The following is a 24,290-nucleotide window of genomic DNA, read 5'->3' on the forward strand; positions in this document are numbered from 1 at the left end:
TCCAGACCCTCGGCCAGACCGTCCCTGCGACGACTGAAGAAGCGGGGCACTTTGGCGTTGCCACCCGTGGCCATCAGGTCCATCAGGGGCTGCCCCCAAGCCTGCACTATCAACTGAAACGCCTCGGCGCCGAGACACCACTCTCCTGGATCCAGGAAGTGACGACTGAGGAAGTCTGCCTGAACATTTTCTACTCCGGCTATATGAGAGGCCGAGAGGTCCAGCAGATGGGACTCCGCCCAAACCATGAGCAGAGCCGCCTCCTGCGCCACCTGAGTGCTCTTGGTGCCCCCCTGACGATTGACATAAGCCACCGCCGTGGCATTGTCCGACAGCACTCTGACCGACTTGCCCAGCAACAGGGAGTGGAAAGCCAACAGCGCCAGACGGACCGCTCTGGTCTCCAACACGTTGATCGACCAGGCGGCCTCCTCCGCGGACCAGGTGCCCTGAGCTGAGTGGCCCAAACACTGAGCCCCCCAACCCAGGAGACTCGCATCCGTCAGGAGCACCGTCCACTGCGGGAGATCCAGACCCACCCCCTGAACTAGGTGAGGGGTCTGGAGCCACCAACGCAGGCTGCAGCGCGCCAAGCCTCGCAGGGGAACCGGAACATCCATCCCGTGCCTCTGGGGAGACCACCTCCGGAGCAGAGCATACTGGAGAGGACGCATGTGGGCCCGCGCCCACCTCACCACGTCCAGGGACGCCGCCATCGACCCCAAGACCTGGAGGAAATCTCGCGCCCGAGGACACCGGGACGCCAAAAGCAGGCGAATCTGAGATTGCAATTTGCTCACCCGGCCCTCTGGGAGGAAGACCTTCCCCAAGGAGGTGTCGAACAGCACCCCTAGGTACTCCAGACGCTGAGCCGGGACCAACCGACTCTTGGAAAGGTTGACCACCCAGCCCAGCGACCGGAGAAACTCCACCACCCGAGCAGTAACCCGGGAGCTTTCCTGCAACGACTTTGCCCGAATTAACCAGTCGTCCAGGTAGGGGTGTACCAGGATGCCCTCCGACCGCAAGGCTGCCGCGACGACCACCATCACCTTGGTGAACGTCCGAGGAGCCGTGGCCAGCCCAAAGGGAAGCGCACAGAACTGAAAGTGCCGACCCAAGATCGCAAAGCGCAGGAAACGCTGATGAGAGGCCCGAATGGGAACATGCAAGTAGGCCTCCGTCAGATCGAGAGAAGTGAGAAACTCCCCCGGCTGAACCGCCAGAATGACCGACCGCAGAGTTTCCATACGGAAAGAGGGAATCTTGAGAGCCCTGTTGACCCCTTTCAAATCGAGGATGGGCCGAAAGGTCCCCTCCTTCTTGGGCACCACAAAGTAAATGGAGTACCTGCCCGTGCCCCACTCCGGAGGGGGCACCGGAACAATTGCCCTGAGATCTAGCAAGCGCTGAAGGGTCTGGCGAAAAGCCTGCGTCTTCCCCGGAGTCTGACATGGAGAAGCGAGGAAAAAATCCGGCAGAGAGCGGGCGAACTCCAGGGCATAACCGTCCCGCACCACCTCCAGGACCCACTGATCGGACGTGATCTCGGCCCATTTGGGGAAAAATTCGCGCAGCCGGGCCCCCACCGGAACCAAAGGGGGCGCCGGCAAGGCGTCATTGTGCAGGACGGGAAGCGGGGGAACCGGCGGAGGGATTCCCTGCCCCCCGACGGGCCCCCCGAAAGGGCTGCATGCGCTGGAAGAACCGACCCCGGGAAAATCCCGGAGACTGGAAAGAAGCAGCCCCACGCCCAGGGCGATACTTGCGAAAGTCCCGCAAACGCCCCCGGGCCGCACCCCCCCGAGACGCCGGGCGGGCACGGTCCTCCGGCAGACGGGGAACTTTCGAGTCCGACAGAGTCTGAATCAACTTATCCAAGTCCTCTCCAAACAAAAACGACCCCCGAAAGGGAAATTTAGTAAGCTTAGCTTTGGACGCAGCATCCGCCGCCCAAGCGCGCAGCCACAACACACGCCTTGCGGCCACGCCAAAAGCCATAGACTTAGCCGAGATCCGCACCAAGTCATATAGAGCATCTGAGAGGAATGAGGCCGCCATCTCAATCTTCGCTACCTCCTGATCCACCAGAGACCAGTCGTCAGACTCTCGATCCAACACTCTCTCCGCCCACCGAAACACGGCGCGAGCGACCAGTCCCCCACAAATAGCCGCCTGGACCCCAAAGGCAGAGACCTGAAAATTTTGCTTAAGGATGCTCTCCAATTTGCGCTCCTCAGAGTCCCGCAAGGCAGAACCGCCCTCAACAGGCACGGTATGCCGCTTGGAAATTGCCGAGACCACCGCATCCACGACTGGCGAAGTTAACGTAGCCCGATCCCCTTCAGGAATGGGATACAGGCGAGCCATGCTGCGCGCCAGCCGAAACGGCGTCTCCGGCGTTTTCCACTGCTCCAGAATAATATCCCGAATATCCTGATGCATAGAAAAAGAGCGGGAAACGGAACGGATCCCCCGTAACAGGGGGTCCCCCACACGCGGAGTCTCCGGCGGCGCGTCCTCAAAACGCAAAACCGAAGAAACCTGCTGAATAAGGTCAGGCAGCTCATCTTTCTGAAAAAGGCGCACCACGGACGCCTCGTCACTGGAGAACGGGAAATCCGACAACCCGCCGCCAGCTTCCGTCCCCTCCAGAGAGTCCTGGAACTCCTCAGAAGGGTCCAGGTCCTCCTCCAGACCGACCCGTTCCTCCGACCACAAAATCTCGTCCCACGACACCCGCGGACGCTTGGACAAGGGAGGCGGCGGAGGGGACGTCACGCCAGACGAAAGAGGCAAAGCCGCAGGGAGCGCGGAGGAAAACCCACCCCCCGAAACCCCCTGGGCGCAACCGGGACCCCCAGCCGCCTGAAAATAGGCTCTGCATAAAGAAAAGAAAAATTCAGGAGAAAAACCCCCCGAGGGTCCCAAGGGACTCCCTGCCACAGCAGGGGACCCAGCAGAACCTTGCCCCTGCATAGTCAAAACAGGGGGAAGGTCACCTGAGGTGGAAGACAAAATGGAGGGGCCAGACAGAGAAGATGGCGGTTTTCCCGCCAAAAAAGCTCCCTCCATAGCCTGAAGCGGCTGAGAAACCTGAATAGTCTCAGCCGCTAAAGCAGGCAAGCCGGCATCAGCTGTCAAAAAATCAGCTGAGAGGGAATCCTCTAAAACCCGACCGTCGGCGGTTTGGGGAATCCCTCCGTGGGCGGACGGAGAAGACCGGGCTTCCCCACCGTTCCCTGCCGACTCGCGAGGCACCATCGGCGGGGAGCTCTGGGCGCCTGCAGCCGCTGCCGACGGAGCTCCTCCACCGCACCGGCCTGAACACCGCTTGCACAGGCCGGCCGCGAGTGCCTCGCGTCTGGAGCACAATGAGCACTTTTTCCCTTTAGAAGTGCTCATTGCTCCATACGCGACCTAGCTGCAAAAAAGTGCCGGTTAGTTGAAAAAATACAGTAAAATACAGTTTTCTTAAAGGGAAATAACCCTTCAGACCAGCACTACCTCAGGATTTTTTTTTTTTTTTTTTTTACAGAACAGACTCCACAGGCTCTCAAAGCAATATGCCTTGCTTGATTTAGGGGGCAAGGCTTACTGCTGAGGCTCCTCTAAAAAAATGTGGGGAGGTGGAGGAAGTGGGGGGAGGGACCCCGCTCGTGACCCGCCGGGTTTGACACCCCCGAGGTCGGACGAACCCCCAAACAGAGTCCGCCCAAGCTCCGTCCGGCTAAAAACAGGGACAATAAACCCCCTAAACAAATTCCAACAGCCCTACCAAGGGAGATGGGTACAGATCACTCAACACCTGCTGGAGACTGAAAGAAGACTGGGGGAAATAGAGAGGAGGGGCTAGGATATACTGTCCCAAAGTTTTGTTTTCAGTCTCCACCTGCTGGTCATGATTAGATATATACCCATTCGTAAAGTTAACCTCTACTGGTCTGGAGAGTGCTAAAGAAAAGGGCATTTTTGCTACTCAACATACTTCTTCTTTCCCTCATCTGATCATGCTGAAGGTCAAGAGCAAACACCGGCTGTTCCAGGCTTCCTCAAGCATGAAGTGAGACCACCTACTCAGGGGATGGGAGACACAGGAAGATGTGCGTGAGTACTTGAATTCAACTGATACCTGACTAGCATTTTTAAAGACCTTTTGTTCTCTTCATTTTTGCTCCATATTCTATCCTAGCTTATCAGTTTATGTACTGAGAGAAGTTTTATTCCAGAGTGCTATACTATTCACATGTCTTTGTCCTACTGGCATTTCTCTTACGTTATGACAGTGCTCCCTGTCACCAATGGAGGCATGCAAGAAACCTGTGAGGACTTGCAGGGGCTCTGCTCCATTCCTGTGCCTCAGGATTCCCTAAGGCTGTTCGAAGAGGGTTCATGAGTTCCAATCCCACATCCTGCACAACCAGCACAATTAGGATGCAAGATGTACCCATTTGTATGCACGACAGTGGCTCTTCACAGGACACTCCGCACAAAGGGGGGTCTTCGGTGTGCACAGTAGAGCCCCCAACTCCATCAGAGCCTGGTTAAAGTCCCCAGGCCTTGCAGGATCCACCAGACTATCAGCTAGGGACCTGCCAGGAAGAGAGCACAGCATGCATCACTCACTACAGAACCATGAGTATCTGCGAGGAGAAGAAGAGGAAAGCATGCACCATTCACTGCAAATCCTATCTACAGAACCTCCCATACTCCAAACTCTCTTAACATGGAAACCAAGAGTATTTAAGACAGGGGAGAATGAGGAGGGGCACCAAGCAAATGTCATGGAAACAGTGATTTTTAAGCTGGAAATAGAAAAAGTCAGACCACAATGCTGGTGGGTTCCTAACAGTACCCAAATTGGGTCCACTGAATGAAGTCAAAGCCCCTCTAGGTTATCAGCTCCTCTTGAGCCAGTGTGGAGTATTTTCCGCCTCCCCCCCCCAGGCATTCAGGGATTATAGCCCTGGTTTTGGTGATGAAAAATTAGGAGTACAAATCTTAGATGGCTTTGCAGCATTTCATGTTTAGCTTGCTGTGCCTTATGTCCTGGAATTAGTTTCACTCCTCGTGGCCCTGAGCAAGTCACTCCATGCTCCACTGCCATCCCTCTGGGGATGGGAAAATATCCACTGCACTTGAATGTAACTCACCTTGAGCTAAATGCAAACCCCCTTTCCCGTCCCATGCGAGCAGAAGGCAGAAGTCACCCCATTTCATTCCCAGAATCTTTTGGGGCATATTTGACTGTGCTGTGGCTAGATATATGTGTGTCAAGGATGCCAATTCAAACCTCACCAGAGAGCTGCCATGACTGCTGGGCTACTGGGGTCCTCTCCAATGCATCTCACACGGCACAAAACCCGGATCACGTTCCCATCCACAACGCCTGTGGCCTACAACACAAAAATAGAAAATATGAACCATATCCTGGGCGGAAACAGAGAATGCAATCTGTTCAATTTCAGTAGCTTATGTTTTTAGTATGGCTATGAAGCATCACCATCTACCATGGATGTTACAATGCTGGAAGCCCTACATTGACTGGTGTGAAAAGAGAGGGCAACCCATGAACTCTTGCTAGTGACCATTGGCCTGCACGGAACTTCTGGGGGGAGGGAGGGATTTCATGTACTGTGTGTAGCTATTTGGTATGCCTTGTTTCAAAGAACTATGTTACAGTGCTTGTATGGTTATGAAAAAATTTTCAATAAAACAAATTATAAAAAAGATTTGTTCTGTACCTCATCACAGGATCCCCTCATGGCATTAAGGTATTTGTTTTGTTTGTTATTTCTTTTTTTCCACTGTAAATCTATTTGCTCCATATACCAATTCTTCATTTTTTAATTTATCTGATGAAGACTGGTTGGTGTACAGTCCATTATGACACATATATTGCATATGTTTTTTCTTTTTTTTTTTAAATTTTTATTTATAAGTTTTCCATTCTTACAATATTTGAGTAATATAATATACAATAAAGTTTTTTTTTACATATTTAAAATATTATCATTAATAATACATCGTATTTAAAATATAATATGATAAAGATTATACATTAGCATATAAAATATAATTCCCATCCCCTTTTTATATAGTATATTTCCATTAATTAGTCAAATCCCACCCCATTCATATATAATTATTTATCATTGTGCTAAGAACTAATCATTAGAATATTTTGTCAATGGTTGCCAAATTTTATTAAAATTAAGATGATTTCCCTGTTGTAACGCTATTATTTTTTCCATTTTATAAATATGACAAACAGAATTCCACCAGAACGTATAATTTAATTTGGTGTAATCTTTCCAATTTTGAGTAATTTGTTGCATGGCGACTCCTGTTAGTATTAGTAATAGCTTATTATTGTTTGCTGAAATCGGACTCTTAGTTCTCATTGCAGTACCAAATAATATGGTGTCATACGAGAGTCCTACGTGATTCTCTAGTAACTTATTAATTTGGGGCCAAATTAAATTCCAAAATGCGTTTACAAAGGGACAAAAAAAGATTAAATGATCTAACGTCCCTATTTCCAATTTACAATGCCAGCATCTATTAGATCTAGTACTATCTATTTTTTGCAGGCGCGTTGGGGTCCAGAATACTCTATGTAATAAAAATAACCATGTTTGATTCATAGATGCTGACCTTGTAGATCTTAATCTCCAGGACCAAAATCGTGGCCATTGAGATTCAGAAATTGTCTGACCTATCTCAATACTCCAAATATCTCTAAGACCTGTTTTCTTTTTTTTATTTAAAAATCCATATATCAATTTGTACCATTTTGCGGCTTGGTGACCCAACAAATCCGTCTGGAAACTTAGAACCTGTAAACTATATTGATTATTTAGATTTTTCCATTCAGGGAACCCTACCTGAATGGCCTGCTTCAATTGCATCCATTTAAAATATTGTGATTTATTTAATCCAAATTTATTTTGCAATTGTGAAAAACTAAGCAGTGAACCTTCTGATATGATATCATTCAATGTTCTTATTCCTGCATTTATCCATTGTTTCCAGACGATTTTAAATCCGCCAATTCTGATCCTGGAGTTTATCCATATTGATTGATTTAGAGATTTAGCAATAGGTTCAGGTGATAAATTACTAATATATCTCAATGTTTTCCAAGTGTCAAATAAAATTCTGTGGTTTTTGTATCTTTTAGGCATTGTTATAGTTATTAACTGTTCTGGATATAAAGGGAACAGGAGCCGCCATTCTAAATATAGCCAATCTGGTACATTTTCTAGAAGCTCTGGGAGAATCCAATACATACCCTGTCTTAAGATATAGGCTTGATGATACCTATAAAAATTTGGAAAATTTACCCCCCCTTCCATAATTGGTCTTTGTAATGATACTAAAGCGATTCTTGATCTTTTCCCACACCAAACAAATTTTGTAAGAATATTGTTAAGTTTTTTATAAAATGACCCCTGAAAAAATATTGGAATCATACTCATTTGGTAACAAACCACAGGCAATATCATCATTTTAATTGTTTGAATTCTTCCCCACCAAGAAAGATGTAATGGATTCCATTGCTCACACATTTCTGTTATTTTTTTCAATAAAAGTTTTTCATTCTCTTTGACTGTGTCTTCAATTGTATTTTTGATCATAATTCCTAAGTATTTTATACCATCATCTTTCCAAATAAATGAATATGGGTCAAATAATCCTTTGGTACAATGAACATTTATTGGGAGAATTTCAGATTTGTTCCAATTAATTTTATATCCAGAAAAAGTACCATATGTTTCTATTAAATTAAGTATACATGGAATAGTAGTTTCCGGTTTTCTTAAATATAATAATATATCATCTGCATATGCAGATATTTTAAATTCAAAATTGTTAAATGATATTCCCTCTATCTCCTTAGTTTTGTTTATTGCAATTAATAAAGGTTCTAGGACAATATCAAAAAGTAAAGGAGACAGAGGGCATCCTTGTCTAACTCCCCTGTGCAAGTTAAATCTATTTGATAAATTATTATTAATATATAATCTTGCTCCAGGAGAGCTATACAATGTCTGAATCATTTCAATAAAACCGGATCCTATACCAAACCATTGTAAAGCTTGGTATATAAAATTCCATTCCACTCTGTCAAAAGCTTTTTCTGCATCTAAAGATATTAAAAAAGCTGGATCATTTATATTTTTTGCTAAATTTAATGAGTGGAATGCTAATCTAGTATTATTTGATGAATGTCTTTTAGCAATAAATCCTGTTTGATGTACATCAATAATGAAAGGGAGAGCTTTTGCCAATCTTAATGCTAATACTTTAGCCATTAATTTGTTATCCACATTCAATAATGAAATAGGCCTGTAATTTGAAACCAGAGTAGGATCTTTGTTTGGTTTTGGTAAGACTATAATTATTGATTCTGCCATAGTACCAGAAATTTTTCCATTCTTTATTTGATATTGATATAAATTTAACAGATGTGGTAATATGATATTTTGAAAAAATTTATAAAATTCAACAGTATACCCATCTCCACCTGGAGCGGATCCAACTCTAAGAGACTTCAATGCTGTTTCTAATTCTTTTAAAGATATAGGTTCTTCTAAACTTCCTTTTATATGATCTGGAATATTTGGTCCAATATATGAATTTAAAAAAGTTAATCCGTCTTGTTCTTTATTTTCATAAGAATTGGAAGTATATAATTCTTTATAAAAATCAAGAAATTGTGTTATAATATCTTTTGTGTTGGTATGTGTGTTACCTTTTGTATCTTTAATTGCAATAATCTTAGATTTTCTTTTCTTTGCTTTTAGAAAGTTTGCTAATAATTTACCAGCTTTATTTGAATTTCCATAATATTGTACTTGTTTGTTGAAAATATCTTTCCTCACAATTTGAGAAGAAATTTCATTGTATTTAACTTTTAATTTTAATAATTCTTGTAATGTATTATTTTCCCATTTCTCAATTAATTTATTTTCTAATAATTTAATTTGCTTTCCCATCTCAATAAATTGTTTTTTTTTTTTGTTTGTTAATAAATGTTGAATATGAAATAATATTTCCTCTCATAGTTGCTTTAAAAGCATCCCATAAGATCTCAGCATTAATATCATCTGATTCATTAAATTGAAAGAATTCTTGCATTTTTATTTTGAAATCTTCAAGAAATTTTGAATCCGTTAATAAATCATTATTAAATCTCCAAATTAAATCATATGTTTTTTCAATTGTTATTATCTTCTTTTATTTTGGTCGCTTATAAGGTAGTTTTAATGCAGTGTTAGAGATTTTTTGCTCATTCTGATTGTTGTATTTGCATTTTTCACTCTCTTAGGGATCTTTTTATTAAACTGTGCTTAGTGCTTACAAGGTTAAAAGGGCCTCTTGTTTGGTAGCACTTTTTCCTCCGATAAAGGCTTGTTGCTTGTATTTGAGACTATTATAATCCATCTCCTTTCTCTTCAGCCCACTTGTTTCTCTGCCCTTTCTGAATACCTCTCCTCTAGGTTTCTCTTCCTAACTGGATTTTTGCTGTTCTATTTCTTTTATTTTGTAAATTGAGTCTATTTGGCTTTTTTTACACAGTACATCAGCTCAATGAACTAAGTAATACAGGGAAAGTGTTCACAAATTAGGAAAAGAGAGGAGCAGACAAAAGTTGAATTGGAAACCCCGCCTGCAACGCAATTCTGGAGAAAGAGAAACAGAAAAGCATTTCCTCGTGGACACCAGACATACCCATTTCTCAAAACTAACAAAAAATCAAAACCTTCCCACAAAAGAATGAGCAGAAAAACTCTGGGGGAAAGAGGAGAAACAGCACCTCTAGCAGGAAAATCTGTTGTCTATGCACCAGGACCAGAACCTGAGAAGAAGTGTGCTGGTTACTCCTCTTCTGTTCTATGTAATTCTCTCTTTTCGCCACTTCAGATTATTCCTGTAGAAATTCCCAGACCAAGAACGTTCGACAGCCAGACTATCCAGAAAGCAAACCACAGGAGTTCCTCATGCGATGCCCCCCTGCTCCTCAACTCTCACTTGTCCCTACGTTTCCCCACTGCCAACCTGTCCGTATGCGATGGAAGCAATGGCCCCTGCTGTGTAACGCCCTACTCCGGGTAGCAGCTTTTGCAGTTCCGCAGCCGTCTGTGGCATCTCTCCATTCAACTGTGACACCACCTAGAGAGAAAGACAGGAAAGAGAGAACTCCGATCGGAACCATCCTTCTCCTCAGTAGGGCAGATTTACCAGCTTGTGGCAAATGTCAGAAAGCAGAGAACACCTTTTGGTAAGAAGCTATTACTGGATTAGATGGGATCTTTTAGGGGGCAGGACTATTGTTTCAAAAACTGTGCCTGTTGGGATGAAAATATATTTTGCAATCTTGAACCTCAAAGACTCCTCTAGAGTACTGGTGCTGGAGAAATCAAATCCATTTATTAATTGGGTGTGAGGCGAGAGAGGCCTGGGGTTCCCCTGAATAAAAGAAAAGATTCTTGCAGATTTGGAATCCTTAAAATCAATCCCTGGCCCCACTAGGGGAGTGGGGTGGGGGTTGAAAACAAAGAACAGTTGCAGTCAAAGCAAAAGATCTCAACAGTCCTACCAGCTCAGAGAATCATCAGCACCCTTGCAGATGAGTTCACTGATTTGGGAGATTACATCAATCAGGAACAAAAAGAAAAAAGGAATTTGTTAAGAGAAGGCAGTCTTCACCTGCTGTGCTCCTTGGTGTAGCCGCTTCCCTCGTGCATAGTAGCCCAGTCCAGACCACATCTGGTTCACCTCCTGGCACCAAAGAAAACAGAAAGTCAGGTCTCAGGACACCCCTAGCATCCAAGTGCCAGTGAGAAAAATGTCACATTCTATAAGCCTTCAGCATTCCTTAGCTATAACAGGGAAGTAAGTATGGATGAATGGACAGACGTTTGAAAGCTTCACAGGAGATTCATACAAACATTTCAAACCAATGTGCTTTCAAATGAAATCATATCTAGGTTCTGTTGAAATATTACAGGCTGGGTCTCACCTCTTGTGAACTGAGTGGTAAGATAGAGCAGGTGGAGGCTTCTTCTTGGTTTTAATCAAGGTATCCCACCTGGTTTCATGAGCAGATAATTTTTGGGTAGTAGTATCCAAAGACTTCCCAAAAAGTTCATCACCCAAACAAGGAGCATTGGCTAGGCAATCCTGGTGGTTAACATCCAACTCAGATACCCTAAGCCAAGCTAAACGCCTCATGGCCACAGACATGGCGGTTGCTCGAGATGTAAACTCAAACGTATCATAGATTGAGCGGACTAGAAACTTCCGCAATTGCAACAAACTGGAAGTATACTGTTGCAAAAGAGGTACCTTGCGTTCAGGTAAATACTTATGAAGGGCAGACACTTGGTGAATTAAGTGTTTAAGATAAAAAGTTTAATGGAAAGCAAAATTACCAGACCGGTTGGCAAGAATGACATTCTGGAACAGACGCTTACCAAAACAGTCCAGTCTTTCCCTCTCAGCCAGGAGGAACAGAAGCGTAAACACTGGCACCTGCAGACTTCTTTAGAGTGGACTCCACCAGAAGAGACTCACGAGGAAGCTGAGGTTTGTCAAAGCCGGAAACAGAAATCACCCTATATAGGGCATCAAGTTTATGAGGGGCCCCAGGAATGGTTAAAGGAGTTTCAAGATTTTTATAAAAAGTTTCCCTTAAAATATCATGAAGGGGAAGCTTAAGGAACTCCTTAGATGGCTGATCAAAATCCAATGCATCTAAAAATGCTTTAGATTTTTCGGAATCAGCCTCCAGAGGGATAGAAAGTGCCTCTGACATTTCGCTCCAAAATTTAGAGAAAGATGTCTGCTCTGGTTTTGGAACAGACTCTTGAGAAGCAGAAACTTCATCAGAAAAGGCCTCATCATCTGTTAAGACAGGGTCTTTAGAGTCTTCCCAGAGATCAGTGTCCCGCACTGGTGGTAATCTGCCCCAGGAACCCTGTGTCGAGGGCTCAATGTGCTTAGACTTCCGTACTGATTTCTCCGATCTGACCGACATTGCGGCAGGGGAGGTATGGGTAGAAGTTAGCGGTACCGAAAAAGAGTGCTGCGAAGGCACCGGTTCCGCAGAAGTTGGTGCCAACAGAGGCTTGGACCACACTGGTACCGCAAGAGCCGGTGTCAGCAATCCGGTGTCAGAAGACATGGGAGCCACCAGGGTCGATGCCGATAGCAAAGGCTCAGACCGGACCGGCACTGGCAGAGCCGGCGTCGTTAGAAGCGGGAGTAAGAGCTGTAACTCCTTCCTCATTTGGACTCGCATGATGGTTGCGATTTTGTCCTCAGAAGATTGCACCAGTACCGTTTGCTTTTTCGCCGGTACCTTTGGTGCCGCTCTACGCTCCAGAGATGAGGAGGCCGATGACGAGGCATTCACCTCAATCGCAGCCGAGCATTTCTTAGGATGCCTTGAGGTCGGCAGGACTTGGCTCACTGCAGAAGTGACCTGAGGGCCTGCAGGGGTGGGGGAAGGCTTCTTAGCCGGCTTACCTACTGATTGCGACACCAAGGTGGACTCCTGCGGTGTCGAGGAAAGCGGCACTGACTTTGGTGCCGAAGTTGTAGCCGGTGTCAAATCCCCCTCCATACCGGACCCGAAAAGTAACTTTTTCTGAATTTGACAATTCTTGAGGGTCCTCTTCTGAAGTGTGGAACAACGGGTTCACGATTCAGCCCTGTGATCTGGTCCCAAACACTGGAAGCACCAGTGATGTGGGAAATAGGGCGAGCACACCGTGTACACTTTTTGAACCCCAATTGTGGATGGGACACGAAGGGAAATATGGCCTCGGCAAAATCGAAGGTCGAGGCTTGAATCGTGGCAACAAGCCCCACTGGGCCGGGCCACAAAAATGGGAAAAAATAAAAGATTTTTTTTTTTTAACCGTAGTGAAAAGAAAAAAGAAAGCAAACTACGACAAAAAACAAGAAAAAAGAGCCGCATGAGTGGGAAGGCAGCGAAAAATTTTCAACGACGTTGAAAACACGACTTCTTAGCTCCACAGAAACTAAGAAACTGAGGGACCGCGTGCCTACGTCAGGTGGGAAGGCACTCGCACATGTGCGGTGTGGGCCATGGAGAACTTTCCAAGTTCTTAAAGTGTTCGTACCGGGGCTCCGTTGGTGATGTCACCCATCAGTGAAAATACGCTACCTGCTTGTCCTGGGATAAACTTCATTACACAAAAACAAACACTTCCAAACTGTCTCTCTGCTTTTCTGTACTGTCCTTTCCCCAAATATTCAATGCTAGTTCATGTCCGGACACTGGCATTGAATATTTGGGGTTGTAAAGCTGGCTAGTCCTTATTCAGTTAAGTGTGATATTCAGAACTTAATTGCCTAAATGAAACTGGATAAAAAGAGGACTCCTCGTTATGCAGTCCTACTTGTCCAATAAACACAGACTGTTAAGTGTGAAAAATATCTGTGCCAAACTCTGTCCCTGGATCACCTACAAAATAGTCCTGCGTCCCTGGCTAAACCGCTTTGAATATCGCCCACATATCATCAATAATAACAAGCTATTACTCATAATGACTGGGGTTGCCATTCAACAAATTACTTATAACTGGAAGAACTGGAGTAGACTAAATTATAATTTTTGGTGGAATTCATTATGTCATATGTATAAAATGGAAAGAGTAATTGCAACATATCGAGGATATATTAGGAAATTTCAAGATGTGTGGGAGCCATTAACAAAATTTTGTAATGATTAGATGTTACTTTTCCCTTAATTCTTAAAGTTCATTTTTCAGGGAGGGGCATTTTAAGTATAACATCTTATATAAAGTAATTTAATTACTTGTTATGAAGGGGTGGGAAAGGAGGGAGATAAAATTTTATGATTGGTATTATTGCTGAATATTAAGTGATATTCTCAATGTGCAAATGTGTTTATGTATTATCACACTTATTGTACGTATAAAAATGAATAAAGATTTACAAAAAAAAAATAAAAAAGAATATCGCCCACATAGATATAGACATTGCTTTGAAATGTCATTCAGGTCAAGGCCTGGCTCTTACCTCCAGCGATGCCTTCGCCAGTGCCTCCAGAGTGGGCCACTTCTAAAGTTAGAGAGGACACACATCGGTTATTTCTGTTACCATATAGCCAGTACATGTGCAAGTATGAGTCTACATTACAGAAAGAACCAAGACTGTTAGAAAATCTAAAAGTCACCTTTGGCTTCCAAGTGAAATTTAAAGACCTTGCTCCTTAGCATTTAAAAAGGGGGTCTCATCATATTTTTCCACCTTACCACTCCCTAGTGGTTAGTGCAGCGACCTGGGAAACTGGGTTCAATTCCCACTCTAGCTCCTTCTGACTTGTTACTCCAGGTACAAAAAAAAAAAAATACAAATCGGTACTTGTATATAATATGCAAACAGCTTTGATTGTAACTACAGAAAGGTGGTATATCAAGACCCATCCCCTTACATGCCAACATGTGTTCTTAGATCACTTAATGACCATCGCATGGTCTTGCCAGCATCTCAGGTTGCTTTAATTTACTAGAACTTGCTCCCACTGGCACGCATTAAATCTGCCACTAAAACATGGCTTTTTCAGCAAACCTATAGACCCTAGTTGAGCTGGGTTAAGCTGGAGAGTAACATAGTTGAACCATCTTTTGAGTTTACAGGAACAAAGCTTTGGAATGATCTACCAACGGCACTAAGAAAAGTTTCTGCTTATATCTTTAAAAAATTGTTAAAACCTTTTTAATGATTGTTAAATTAATTATTTTGTATGGACACAATATTTTTAAAATTTTATCCACCTAGAATCTATTGTGAGAATAGTGTGAAATATAAATAAATACATTTATCTTTCCTATAATACTGTAGTTTATTTTGTTTGTTAGTCCGTAAACCACAGTAACCGAGGAGGCGTCTCTTCAGCTTTCCCCAGGGCACACCAAATCCTATATTGACATCAAAACCTCATGAGTCAAGAGGGAAGCAGCAGTGAGGCAGGGAGGGAGGGCGCGAGTTGTGATCACGCCTCTCACTGGGAGCAGACATGGCGCATTGCTTACCTTCATCCACCTGTTGTAATAGTCGATAACTGTGGCAACCTGTGTCTGCTGTAGCATCACCTCCGACACCCACACTGTGACCAGAGAAAACATGAAAGATCTTTGAATGCACTTTTAGGCCCCAAGACTTTCCACCCTAGAATATGAAAACTCCCTTTCCCCTCAGCTATGGAAGACAATTCAAACGCTTCCACTCTGAACTTTCTACCCCAGTCCATGACAATGCACCCTGAGCTACGGTTTACCAAGCTGAACTGTCTCTTGTTTAACACTGGATGTTCTTGGTCTGAAAAACAACTACAGTTCCCCTGCTCTTAACTTAATGTGACTGATGAAGAAAGCTATATCGAGATCCAGCAATTTGAATCAGAAGAACTACCGTATTTTTCGCTCCATAAGACGCACCTAACCATAAGACGCACCCAAGAATTAGAGGAGGAAAACAAGAAAAAAACCATTCTGAACCAAATTCTCCCTGTCAGGCTCTGCACCTAACTCCAAACTCCTTGCCAGGCTCTGTACTCTGTCCCCCTCCCTGCCAGGCTCTGTACCCTGTCCCCCCTCTGGTGGTCTAGTGCTAGGCCAGGACAGGGCAGGCAGGCCTAGTGGCAGCCAGGCAGGCCTAGAAGCCTAGTGACAGGCAGGCAGGCCTAGTGGCAGGGCAGGGCGGGCTGGCAGGCAGGGCCCTCCAACCCAAGGCAAGTAGGCAGGCAGGGCCCCCCCCCCCACCCAGAGGCAGGCAGGATCCCCCCTTACCTTAACTCCTCCGGCGGTCCAGCGCAGTAGGGCAGGAGCTTTCAGCCTCCTGCCTTTCCATCCGGCTTTCTCCCCAGGCAGTGGCAGAGTCGGAGTGGCAAAAGGCAGGTGCGAGTTTTTTACTTCCTGCCTTGCTGCTCTGTGAATGACGGTCCAGCGCTGTAAGGCAGGAGCTTTCAGCCTCCTTCCCTTCTCTCCTGCTTTCTCTCCCTGAGCGGTAAGTGCGAGTTTCTCGCTTCCTGCCTTGTCCCGCGCCGCTCTGTGAATGGCTCTCCCAGTTCTCGCGAGAACTGGGGCAGCCATTCACAGAGCGGTGCGGGACAAAGCAGGAAGCGAAAAACTCGCACCTGCCTGCTTGCTGCTCGGCGAGATAAAGCAGGAGAGAATGGCAGGAGGCTGAAAGCTCCTGCCCTACAGCGCTGGACCAATATTCACGGAGCAGCAAGGCAGGAAGCGACCACTACCTTCCTAGGCAGAACAGATGGATCATGCTGGTCTTTATCTGCTTTCAATTACTGTGTTAATTAGTGAAACTCTTCATAAATTAGAGTTAGTGTTGAGAGGACTTTATAGTGTGACGTGTTCCACAGACTGTAGTAACTCCACCAAATGGTATGTTGCCATTTCATTTAAAATAAAAACTGCTTAAAAATGTCAGCACATATGAAATATGGAGGATTTTAGGAATATAAACAAATTAAGGCTGATAGGAGAAAACAATTGAAAGGATAGTTCCAAAATTTGCTCAGTCCATTTTTTGTCCGTTTTGAGTGATGCCATTAATTTTGATACAAAAAAGGCAAGATTCATGTACTATAGTTTATTCCTGCACCAAAACTCACTCGGTCCAAAAGCCGCCACCTATTTCTCTGAAAACCATTGCTGATGGACCAAGTGAGTCTGCATCAGTGGTCTCAAACTCAAACCCTTTGCAGGGCCACCTTTTGGATTTGTAGGTATTTGGAGGGCCTCAGAAAAAAAGAGTTCATGTCTTATTAAAGAAATGAGGTAAAACTCTTTATAGTTTATAAATCTTTCCTTTTGGCTAAGTTTAATCATAATATTGTCATTTATAGCTAAAGAGACATAAGATCGAGAAACTGTTTTATTTGACTTTTGTGATTCTGATAAACATACCGAGGCCTCAAAATAGGACCTGGTGGGCCGTGAGTTTGAGACCACTGCTCTATATCCTTTGCCCAGAAATGTTAATCAGTAAAGGAAGTTCTGCATTTCAGTCAACTTTTACTGAGATGGTTGTCACTGATATGACAAGTGTGCTACCTGTGCTCTGATCCAGGGGTGAGCTAGTAATTGTGGCAGATGGTGACACAATGAGTTGAAGATAAAGCAGTCTTTATGGCAAAACTCTTAATTCAAGAAGCAAAAAGAACAACATCATTTCTTTTCCAGTATGAAGCACTTTATGTCAAGAATTGCAGCTGAGGCTCTCTCAGGCTTTTTTCCTGAAGATGACAGAAAGTTAACAAAAGAAGCCACTAGTTTATTCTCACCCTAATTTCACAATATGGAACACGTTTCCTGCAATTAAAGCAACAGGCTGCAAAGGCTAAAGGCTAGATTCACTAAACCTTCTGATCCTGTACCGACGAGCGCAAAACCAGTTTTACTGGTTTTGTGATCGTTCCACGATCGTTTTGCAATTGGTCCCCGAACTGATTCACTAAATTGCTGTCCAATCAATCTCCTATCTGATCCGATCCAACCCATGCAAATTAGTAAAAGCCCATGCAAAATAGTCAAGCAATTGATTCACTAACAATTGCTTGGCTATTTTGAGTCAGGTTTTACTATCCTAAAACCCAACTCCTGCAGACCTGTCGGTAACTGTGTTTTAGTCAATCAGGGACCTCAGGCTCCTCCCAAGGGATGAGACTGAGGCACTTGAGCCAATCAGGGCCTTAGGCCCCTCCCTGTGCATCAGATGATGCATTGGGTAGTGGCCTAAGGCCATCATTACCATGCAGGAGGCTGGAAGAGCTAGAGGGACTGAGCACCCCTCCTGCTGCCAACTTTTCAAGGTACCTGGATGGGGAGTGGGTGTCCACTGGCAGGAGGAAGTAGGCATCCCTCCTGACGTTTGTTTTGGGGATGGGAGGAAGGAGCACAGACGGCAGGAGGGCGTCAGCATCCCTCCTGCCATATTTTTAATCGCAGTTGGGGGAGCGTTGATGGCAGGAGGGAGTCAGCATCCCTCCTGCGATTTTTTTTAAAGCGGTAGGGGGAGGAAGGGAGCCCTGACAGCTTCTCCTGTCACTACTGCCAGGGCTTTGCCCAACTCACCACTGAGCGATTGAGTCGGGGAATTTGCATGCAAATTATTTGTACCTCCGTGCAAATCATTTGCATGCAAACTTAATAGTGAATCAATTGCAGTTGGAAAATCAGCCAGAGAAACGGCCAACAGTGATTGAGTCACTATTGTTAGTGAATCTAGGCCTAAGTAATGACCAGCTAAGGACAGCAAGCTGCCCTTGTGGGCTAGTGAAGCTATGAAAATGCGCAATTATCCCTTCTGACCCTGACTGTCATTAGCAAACAATGTAGTCTCTTAAGGAGTTACCCATAAACAGACTTGTCAGTGGGAAGAGACAAATAGAGCTGAAGTGCTGCAGTCCTCCTCCTCCTCCTGGTTTTGGTGTTTTTTTTTGGGGGGGAGGGGCAAATCATGACTGGCCAACCTCAACTCCCTCCTGATTTTCCACACAGATTCTTCTTAAAGGCCAAAATGTGGCTCTAACCTTGGAAGAAACCAGGAGCCAATCTCTGCTACTGGGGATATGTAATCCCTGCTACTAACAATAAGAGGAAAGGGAGGGGGAGGCCGAAGAGATAAGAAGGGGGGGGGGGTAGAGGAACGAGAAGCAGTAAAAAGAGGCGGTGCTAGGGAGTGGAAGAATAAAGGGAGTTACGAGTCACTTGCTCATGTCTCCTCTCACCTGCATAGGCTCTTTTGTTCAAGTTGGATTCCGATGAGGCCTTAAAGGGAAACAGAAAAGATACACTGAATCCCATCAAGGAGCCAAAACTCCACAGTCCCATGGAGGCACAGAGCCAGGGAATTGGAGACCACACAAAAAAGGTGGTTACATCAGATGGGTTATGCCCTCTACCAGCACATAAGACAGAGAACAAAGGCTTGTGAATTCCTGCCCTAAAGAGGGGCACCCTATGGCCACCAATACCTCCATATGCAGTCAACCCTTCCCACCCAAAAAAATCCCCCCCCCTTCTCAGCATTACATTACTGTGTGCTGGCTGTGTCCAGCAAAGGATTCTGGGATATTATATTAAACAAATCTTACCCTAGTAATGTTAGTGCAGATAGACTGAATGGCTCCTGCCCATTCAGTCTAAAAAATGACCTTACAATGCCATTAAATGACTCTTAAAAGACTAGTACTTGAGATTAACAAAGAACTATTTGCCTAGTACTGGGAACCTAAGAACAGCCTTACTGGGTCAGACCAATGGTCCATCAAGCCCAATAGCTCGTTCTCACTGGGCCAATTCAGGTCACTAGTACCTAAGCAAAACCCAATGAGTAGCAATATTCCATGCTACCGATACAGGGCAAGCAGGGACTTCTGCCATGTCTGTCTCAATAACAGACTATCCTAATATAAGAATTAAAAGGGAGGGAAAGAAATGGACCTAGACTCCCCCAGATATTCCGCAAGTAGAAGGTAGCCACTATGCACTAGCCACAATGTCTGCAATACTCTCTTTCTTGCCTCCAGACTGGTGCATATTCAGAGGAACAAATGGGGCTTTTTTGCTGCTCTGTACCTGCTTTCTCCAGGGAAGATTCCGTTTGTGCAGCTCATACCAAGACAGCAAATTCCTCCTGAATGAAGCAATTTCCAGTGCATCAGTGAAGAGATGGAAGGATGAACGATGATCAGACCTTGGACAGGACATGTCTGATACAAGAAAACAAAGGAGAACACAGCTGAGGATCTGACTCTACAAGTGTCCCAGAGCAGCATTCTGTTCTCATGGCTGTAAGTGGCCTCTGCACTATTGCTTTGTGCGAGTCACATATCACTCGAGTGATGGGACTCAGCAACTGTGCATACGAGAACCTACACAAATCATTTAAGTGAAGTAAATCCAAGAAGTTTTTTTGTCTTTATTTTAATAATATTACAGCATTGAGAAACATCACTTTGCATTGCTTCCAGAATTGCCAGCATATTTGCTCTAAACAGTTGTACTCTAGTTCTTTGGTACATGCTCACAGAACATAAATTCAGCTGACAATACCTCTCCCCTACCTCCCCTACCCACCCACCATATAAGAAATGCGCTACAGGTCTCAACCCAGATGGGTGCATCACTATCTAATATAATAAAATGCTAGGCCGCACATGCGCACTAAAAAAAACGTGTTCCCTGAGCTGTCCCGTTTTTTTTAGTGCGCATGCGCGGGTTGTACGTCACCAAACTCGGCAACGCAAGCCATGTCCGCCGTCGGCCTCGAGCTCCTGGGGGCCGGCGGCTTGAGTCGCCCAGCCGGTGCTGAGTCCCCTCCCCACTCCCACTTCAGCTGGCACGGACAGTTTGAGAATGAGGGAGAGAACAACGCAGCCAGACGGACCGCGGGAAGGGAAATGGGGGGAGGGTTTCGAGGGAGCCAGCTGGCCGCATAAATTATTTTAATTTGAAATCTGCCGCCGTCGCCGCGGCTCCTCTCTCATCTTCAGACATAATATAAGTGCAGCTCATGAGAGGAGCTGCGGCGGCGGCTTTGAAAACGGCTCCCTTAGTTCGCTGCATTTTTTTTTTTAAGTTTAAAACTGCCGCCGTGGCTCCTCTCACGATCCCGGCCTGTGTCAGAGAAGGCTTCTGAAGCAGGCCGGATCGTGAGAGGAGCCGCGTAGGCATCTTTAAACTTAAAAAAAAATCCATCAAAGAACTAAGGGAGCCGTTTTATCTCCATGCTGCTACGAAGGAACAGGTGAGGGGGAGGGAAATGCTGATGCTGATGCACAGGGAGCAGGCAGGCATGGCAGGCAAGCAGGGGAAGAGGGAAAGGGGCTGCTTTGGGGGTAGGGGTGTGCTGGGGGCACATAGCAGTCATGGGCAGGGGATCACAGAACAGGCAGGCATGGCTCAACAAGGGGAGAGGGAAAGGGGGCTACTTTGGGATGAGGGGTTTCCTGGGCCAGACAGCAATCATAGGGGGGAAACAGAAAGGGGCCACGGAGCAGGCAGGCATGGCACAAAAGGGGGCAGGGGCATTGGGAAACGGGGCTGCTTTGGGGGGAAGGGTGTTCTGGGGGCACACACCAATCATGCCGGGGAAGAGAAGGGGGCCACAGAGAGATAGGCAGGCATGGCGCAAGACAGAGACACAGACAGAAAGAATGACAGACAGACAGACAGCATCCAAGCACAGAGAGAGAAAGCAAAAAAAAAAACAGTCGTCTACTCTAGCACCTGTTGCACAGGGGGAGAACGAAAGAGATGCTGATGGACAGGGGGTTGAAGAAAAGGAACGGAGGACTAATGTTGGACAGGGGGAGAAGGAAAGAGGTGCTGCTGGACAGGGGGGAGGTAAAACAAAGGGAGAAGGGCTGCTGCTGCATAAGGAGAGCAGTGAAGGGGTGGTGGTGGACACAGGGGAGGTAAAAGAAGGGAAAATGGACAGGGGGAGCAGGCAAGGGGTGGTGATGGACAGCCAAGGAAAAAGAAAGGCAGAAAGAAAAAAAGCAGCTAAGGAGAGAGAGAGAAAGAAATAAAGACAGACACACACACATATGTTCTAGCACCCGTTAATGTAACGGGCTTAAAGACTAGTATATATATATATATATATGGATTCCAGATCCTTAAAAAGTGCCCCAGTCTGTTTGAATGCAGCGTTGTAAGTTTCGACATTCAACAAACTTAATCCATTTTAATCCGCACCTGCCGTCTAGTGGGAGTTCCAGGTTATTTCCAGGCAGCTGCCAAAGACAGTCTGACCACTGTTATCATAAGGGCAACAAGTTTATGGTATTTAGCTTGAACTCCCACTGGTGGAAGGTTCAGAAGGCCACATCCCAAATCTTTCTTAACCGGGACCCCACATATTTCAGTCCACCAAGCAAATATCATAGTCCAATACCTCCTGGCCTTAGGGCATTGCCACCAAATATGATAAGTTCCTCGCTCCCCACATCCCCTGATATATCCACTTTGAGGTGATGAAGTACCACTGGTATAGTTGTTTAAAATCATTCTCTTCCAAATTACTCGCTATGGATACTCTAAGAAGCAAGCAGAATATATGTCTCGATTGGGGTTGGTCTAGTTGCTGGCTCACTAAAGACTCCCATTTAGTCGTATACAGGGCAGGGGGGGTCCCCAGTGCATAATAATGCCTTATAAAAGCGTGAGATGCTACCCCTTTCAGAGAGGTTCTCCCAAACTCTGTCCTATAGTGGGTCTTCACACCGCAGGTCTAGTAATGCTCGTTTGCAGACAAAAGCATATACCTGACAGTATTGGAACTGGTCCATCTTGGTAAGGTCATAAGTCCTCATGAGCTCTGACAAAGGGAGAATCCCTCCCTCCACTAGGAATACTAGACTTTCTGCCTACTCTTTCTGAGGTTGTCTTTGGGATTCACACTGTATTATATAATCACAACGAACAAAAGCAGAAGATTTCATCTGGGCCTAAATCTCATTTCTAAAGCCAAACCTTGCAGCATAGGGTTCTCCTCCCCATGTTTCTGAGAGTTCTCTTTTCTAGCAGCTGCCTTCCGGATCCTGGATGCAGTCCTCACTTTATTCATTACAAATCTATGAACAGACAAGAGCCAGGATGAGTTCAACAGAATACAAAATAGTGGCTCTGATCTCAGACAGGGAGAGGGACCTTGGGGTGATAGTGTCCGAGGATCTGAAGGCAACAAAACAACATGATAAGGCAGCTCTCCCTCACTTGTCGTCTCTTATTCTAGTAGACAAAAAGCAGAAAATGTAGACTTTTATTGGTATAAAAAAAAAATATCAGGTGGTCCCAGGTAGGTATGTCCAGACTAGAGAATGACATGGGGAAAAAACTGTCCCCGTCCCTGCAAGCTCAGCCTCCATCCCACCCCCACAAACCATCTGATCTCATTTGCACAAGTCTCGAATAGTTATGATTTTATACTGAACTTATTTTATTAAAGTATAAAAAGAAATAATATTCGGTACAATTGTTATTTTATAAATCACAAATAATACAGAGCAAGGATCAACAAAACCCCTGTCTCCCCTCTCCTCTCCTCCCCCTCACAAATATCCCTTCCACTATTGAGAAAACTGAAGTCAAATTGGTACTATAGAATGCTATATATAAAAATCAAGCTAACAGAATACTTCAGTCACAAATGGCAGGAAGAATGTTAGGGGAGTGCAACCAGGGCAACTACTCCCTGTTTAGAGAGAGCCCTAAGCCAGCTGGAAGCTAAAGAAGCACAGTTATGTCTAATACCAGCTCTAGCAGGATGCATATTTCAAATCTGATATATTACAATCACAAAATAGAAAATAAAATTATTTTTTTCTACCTTTTGTTCTTCACATCACATTGGTTTCAGACTCTGGTTTCCTTTTCCATCTATCTACTCTAACTTACTTGCCAGGGTCTCCTGACCATTTGACAGGTCTTCTTTCTCCATGCTCACCATTCATCTTCCATCTCTGTGTATGTTTTTCCCATGTTCAGTAAGCATCTCCCTTCTTTGTCTCCAATTCTTCCCTTTCTAATATTTGCCCTGTGCCCATCTCCATCCTCTGTGTCCCTATGCCCCCCCCAAGTCCAACATATCTCTTCTGCGTTCCTCTTCTCCTTCATGTCTAGCCATCTTCTGTGTCCATATACCCTCATGTACCTGGAATTGTCAACTGTATCCATATTCCACACTCATAAAGTGTTTCCCTTTGTATCCTTGTTCTTATGCTCCCATCCATGCCCACATCTCCCCTCTTTTCGTATATCTGTGTCCAGCTTTTCCCCTCTTACTCCTTTACTTGAAAGTGTCTCTCACAGTTTCTTTCCTCCCTCCCTCTCTCCACTGTTAAATATTTCACTCATTTCATCCTCTTGGTTCAGCATCTCTTTCCCTTCCCTCTTCTTCTCCCTGGAGGTCCACTACTTCTCTCCCTTTTCTCAACACTCCCCAAGGATCCAGCACCTCTCCCCCTTCCTCTAGCCCCTCCTCCCATGGGTCCAACATCTCTCCCCCTTCCCTCTAGTCCCAGCTCTGTGAATCCAATAACTCTCCCTTCCCTACAACTCCCAGCTTTAGGTCTAGCACCCCCAGCTTTAGGTCTAGCACTCCCAGCTTTAGGTCTAGCAACTCCCAGCTTTAGGTCTAGCACCCCCAGCTTTAGGTCTAGCACTCCCAGCTTTAGGTCTAGCAACTCCCAGCTTTAGGTC

The 24,290-nt window shown here is 45.2% G+C and overlaps 1 protein-coding gene across 4 annotated transcripts in view; it reads right to left on the reverse strand.

Annotated features, from left to right (window-relative positions):
• MUTYH (mutY DNA glycosylase) overlaps positions 1 to 24,290 on the reverse strand; it is a 63,687-nt gene that overhangs the window by 35,342 nt on the left and 4,055 nt on the right. For 3 of the 4 annotated variants that reach the window (XM_033916668.1, XM_033916667.1, XM_033916666.1), the window contains exons 2-10: positions 22,563 to 22,663; positions 19,662 to 19,795; positions 18,812 to 18,851; positions 15,096 to 15,169; positions 14,080 to 14,121; positions 10,717 to 10,788; positions 10,066 to 10,179; positions 5,299 to 5,396; positions 4,448 to 4,592 (exon numbers count right to left, since the gene is read on the reverse strand). In XM_033916668.1, the coding sequence (XP_033772559.1) occupies positions 4,448 to 4,592; positions 5,299 to 5,396; positions 10,066 to 10,179; positions 10,717 to 10,788; positions 14,080 to 14,121; positions 15,096 to 15,169; positions 18,812 to 18,851; positions 19,662 to 19,795; positions 22,563 to 22,656 (813 nt within the window). In that variant the 5' untranslated portion in view covers positions 22,657 to 22,663. The remainder of the gene's footprint in view (positions 1 to 4,447; positions 4,593 to 5,298; positions 5,397 to 10,065; positions 10,180 to 10,716; positions 10,789 to 14,079; positions 14,122 to 15,095; positions 15,170 to 18,811; positions 18,852 to 19,661; positions 19,796 to 22,562; positions 22,664 to 24,290) is intronic. The other variant, XM_033916669.1, reaches the window with a different exon arrangement.

The sequence above is a fragment of the Geotrypetes seraphini genome, chromosome 12, assembly GCF_902459505.1.
Source record: "Geotrypetes seraphini chromosome 12, aGeoSer1.1, whole genome shotgun sequence".
In the NCBI taxonomy this organism is placed as follows: domain Eukaryota; kingdom Metazoa; phylum Chordata; class Amphibia; order Gymnophiona; family Dermophiidae; genus Geotrypetes; species Geotrypetes seraphini.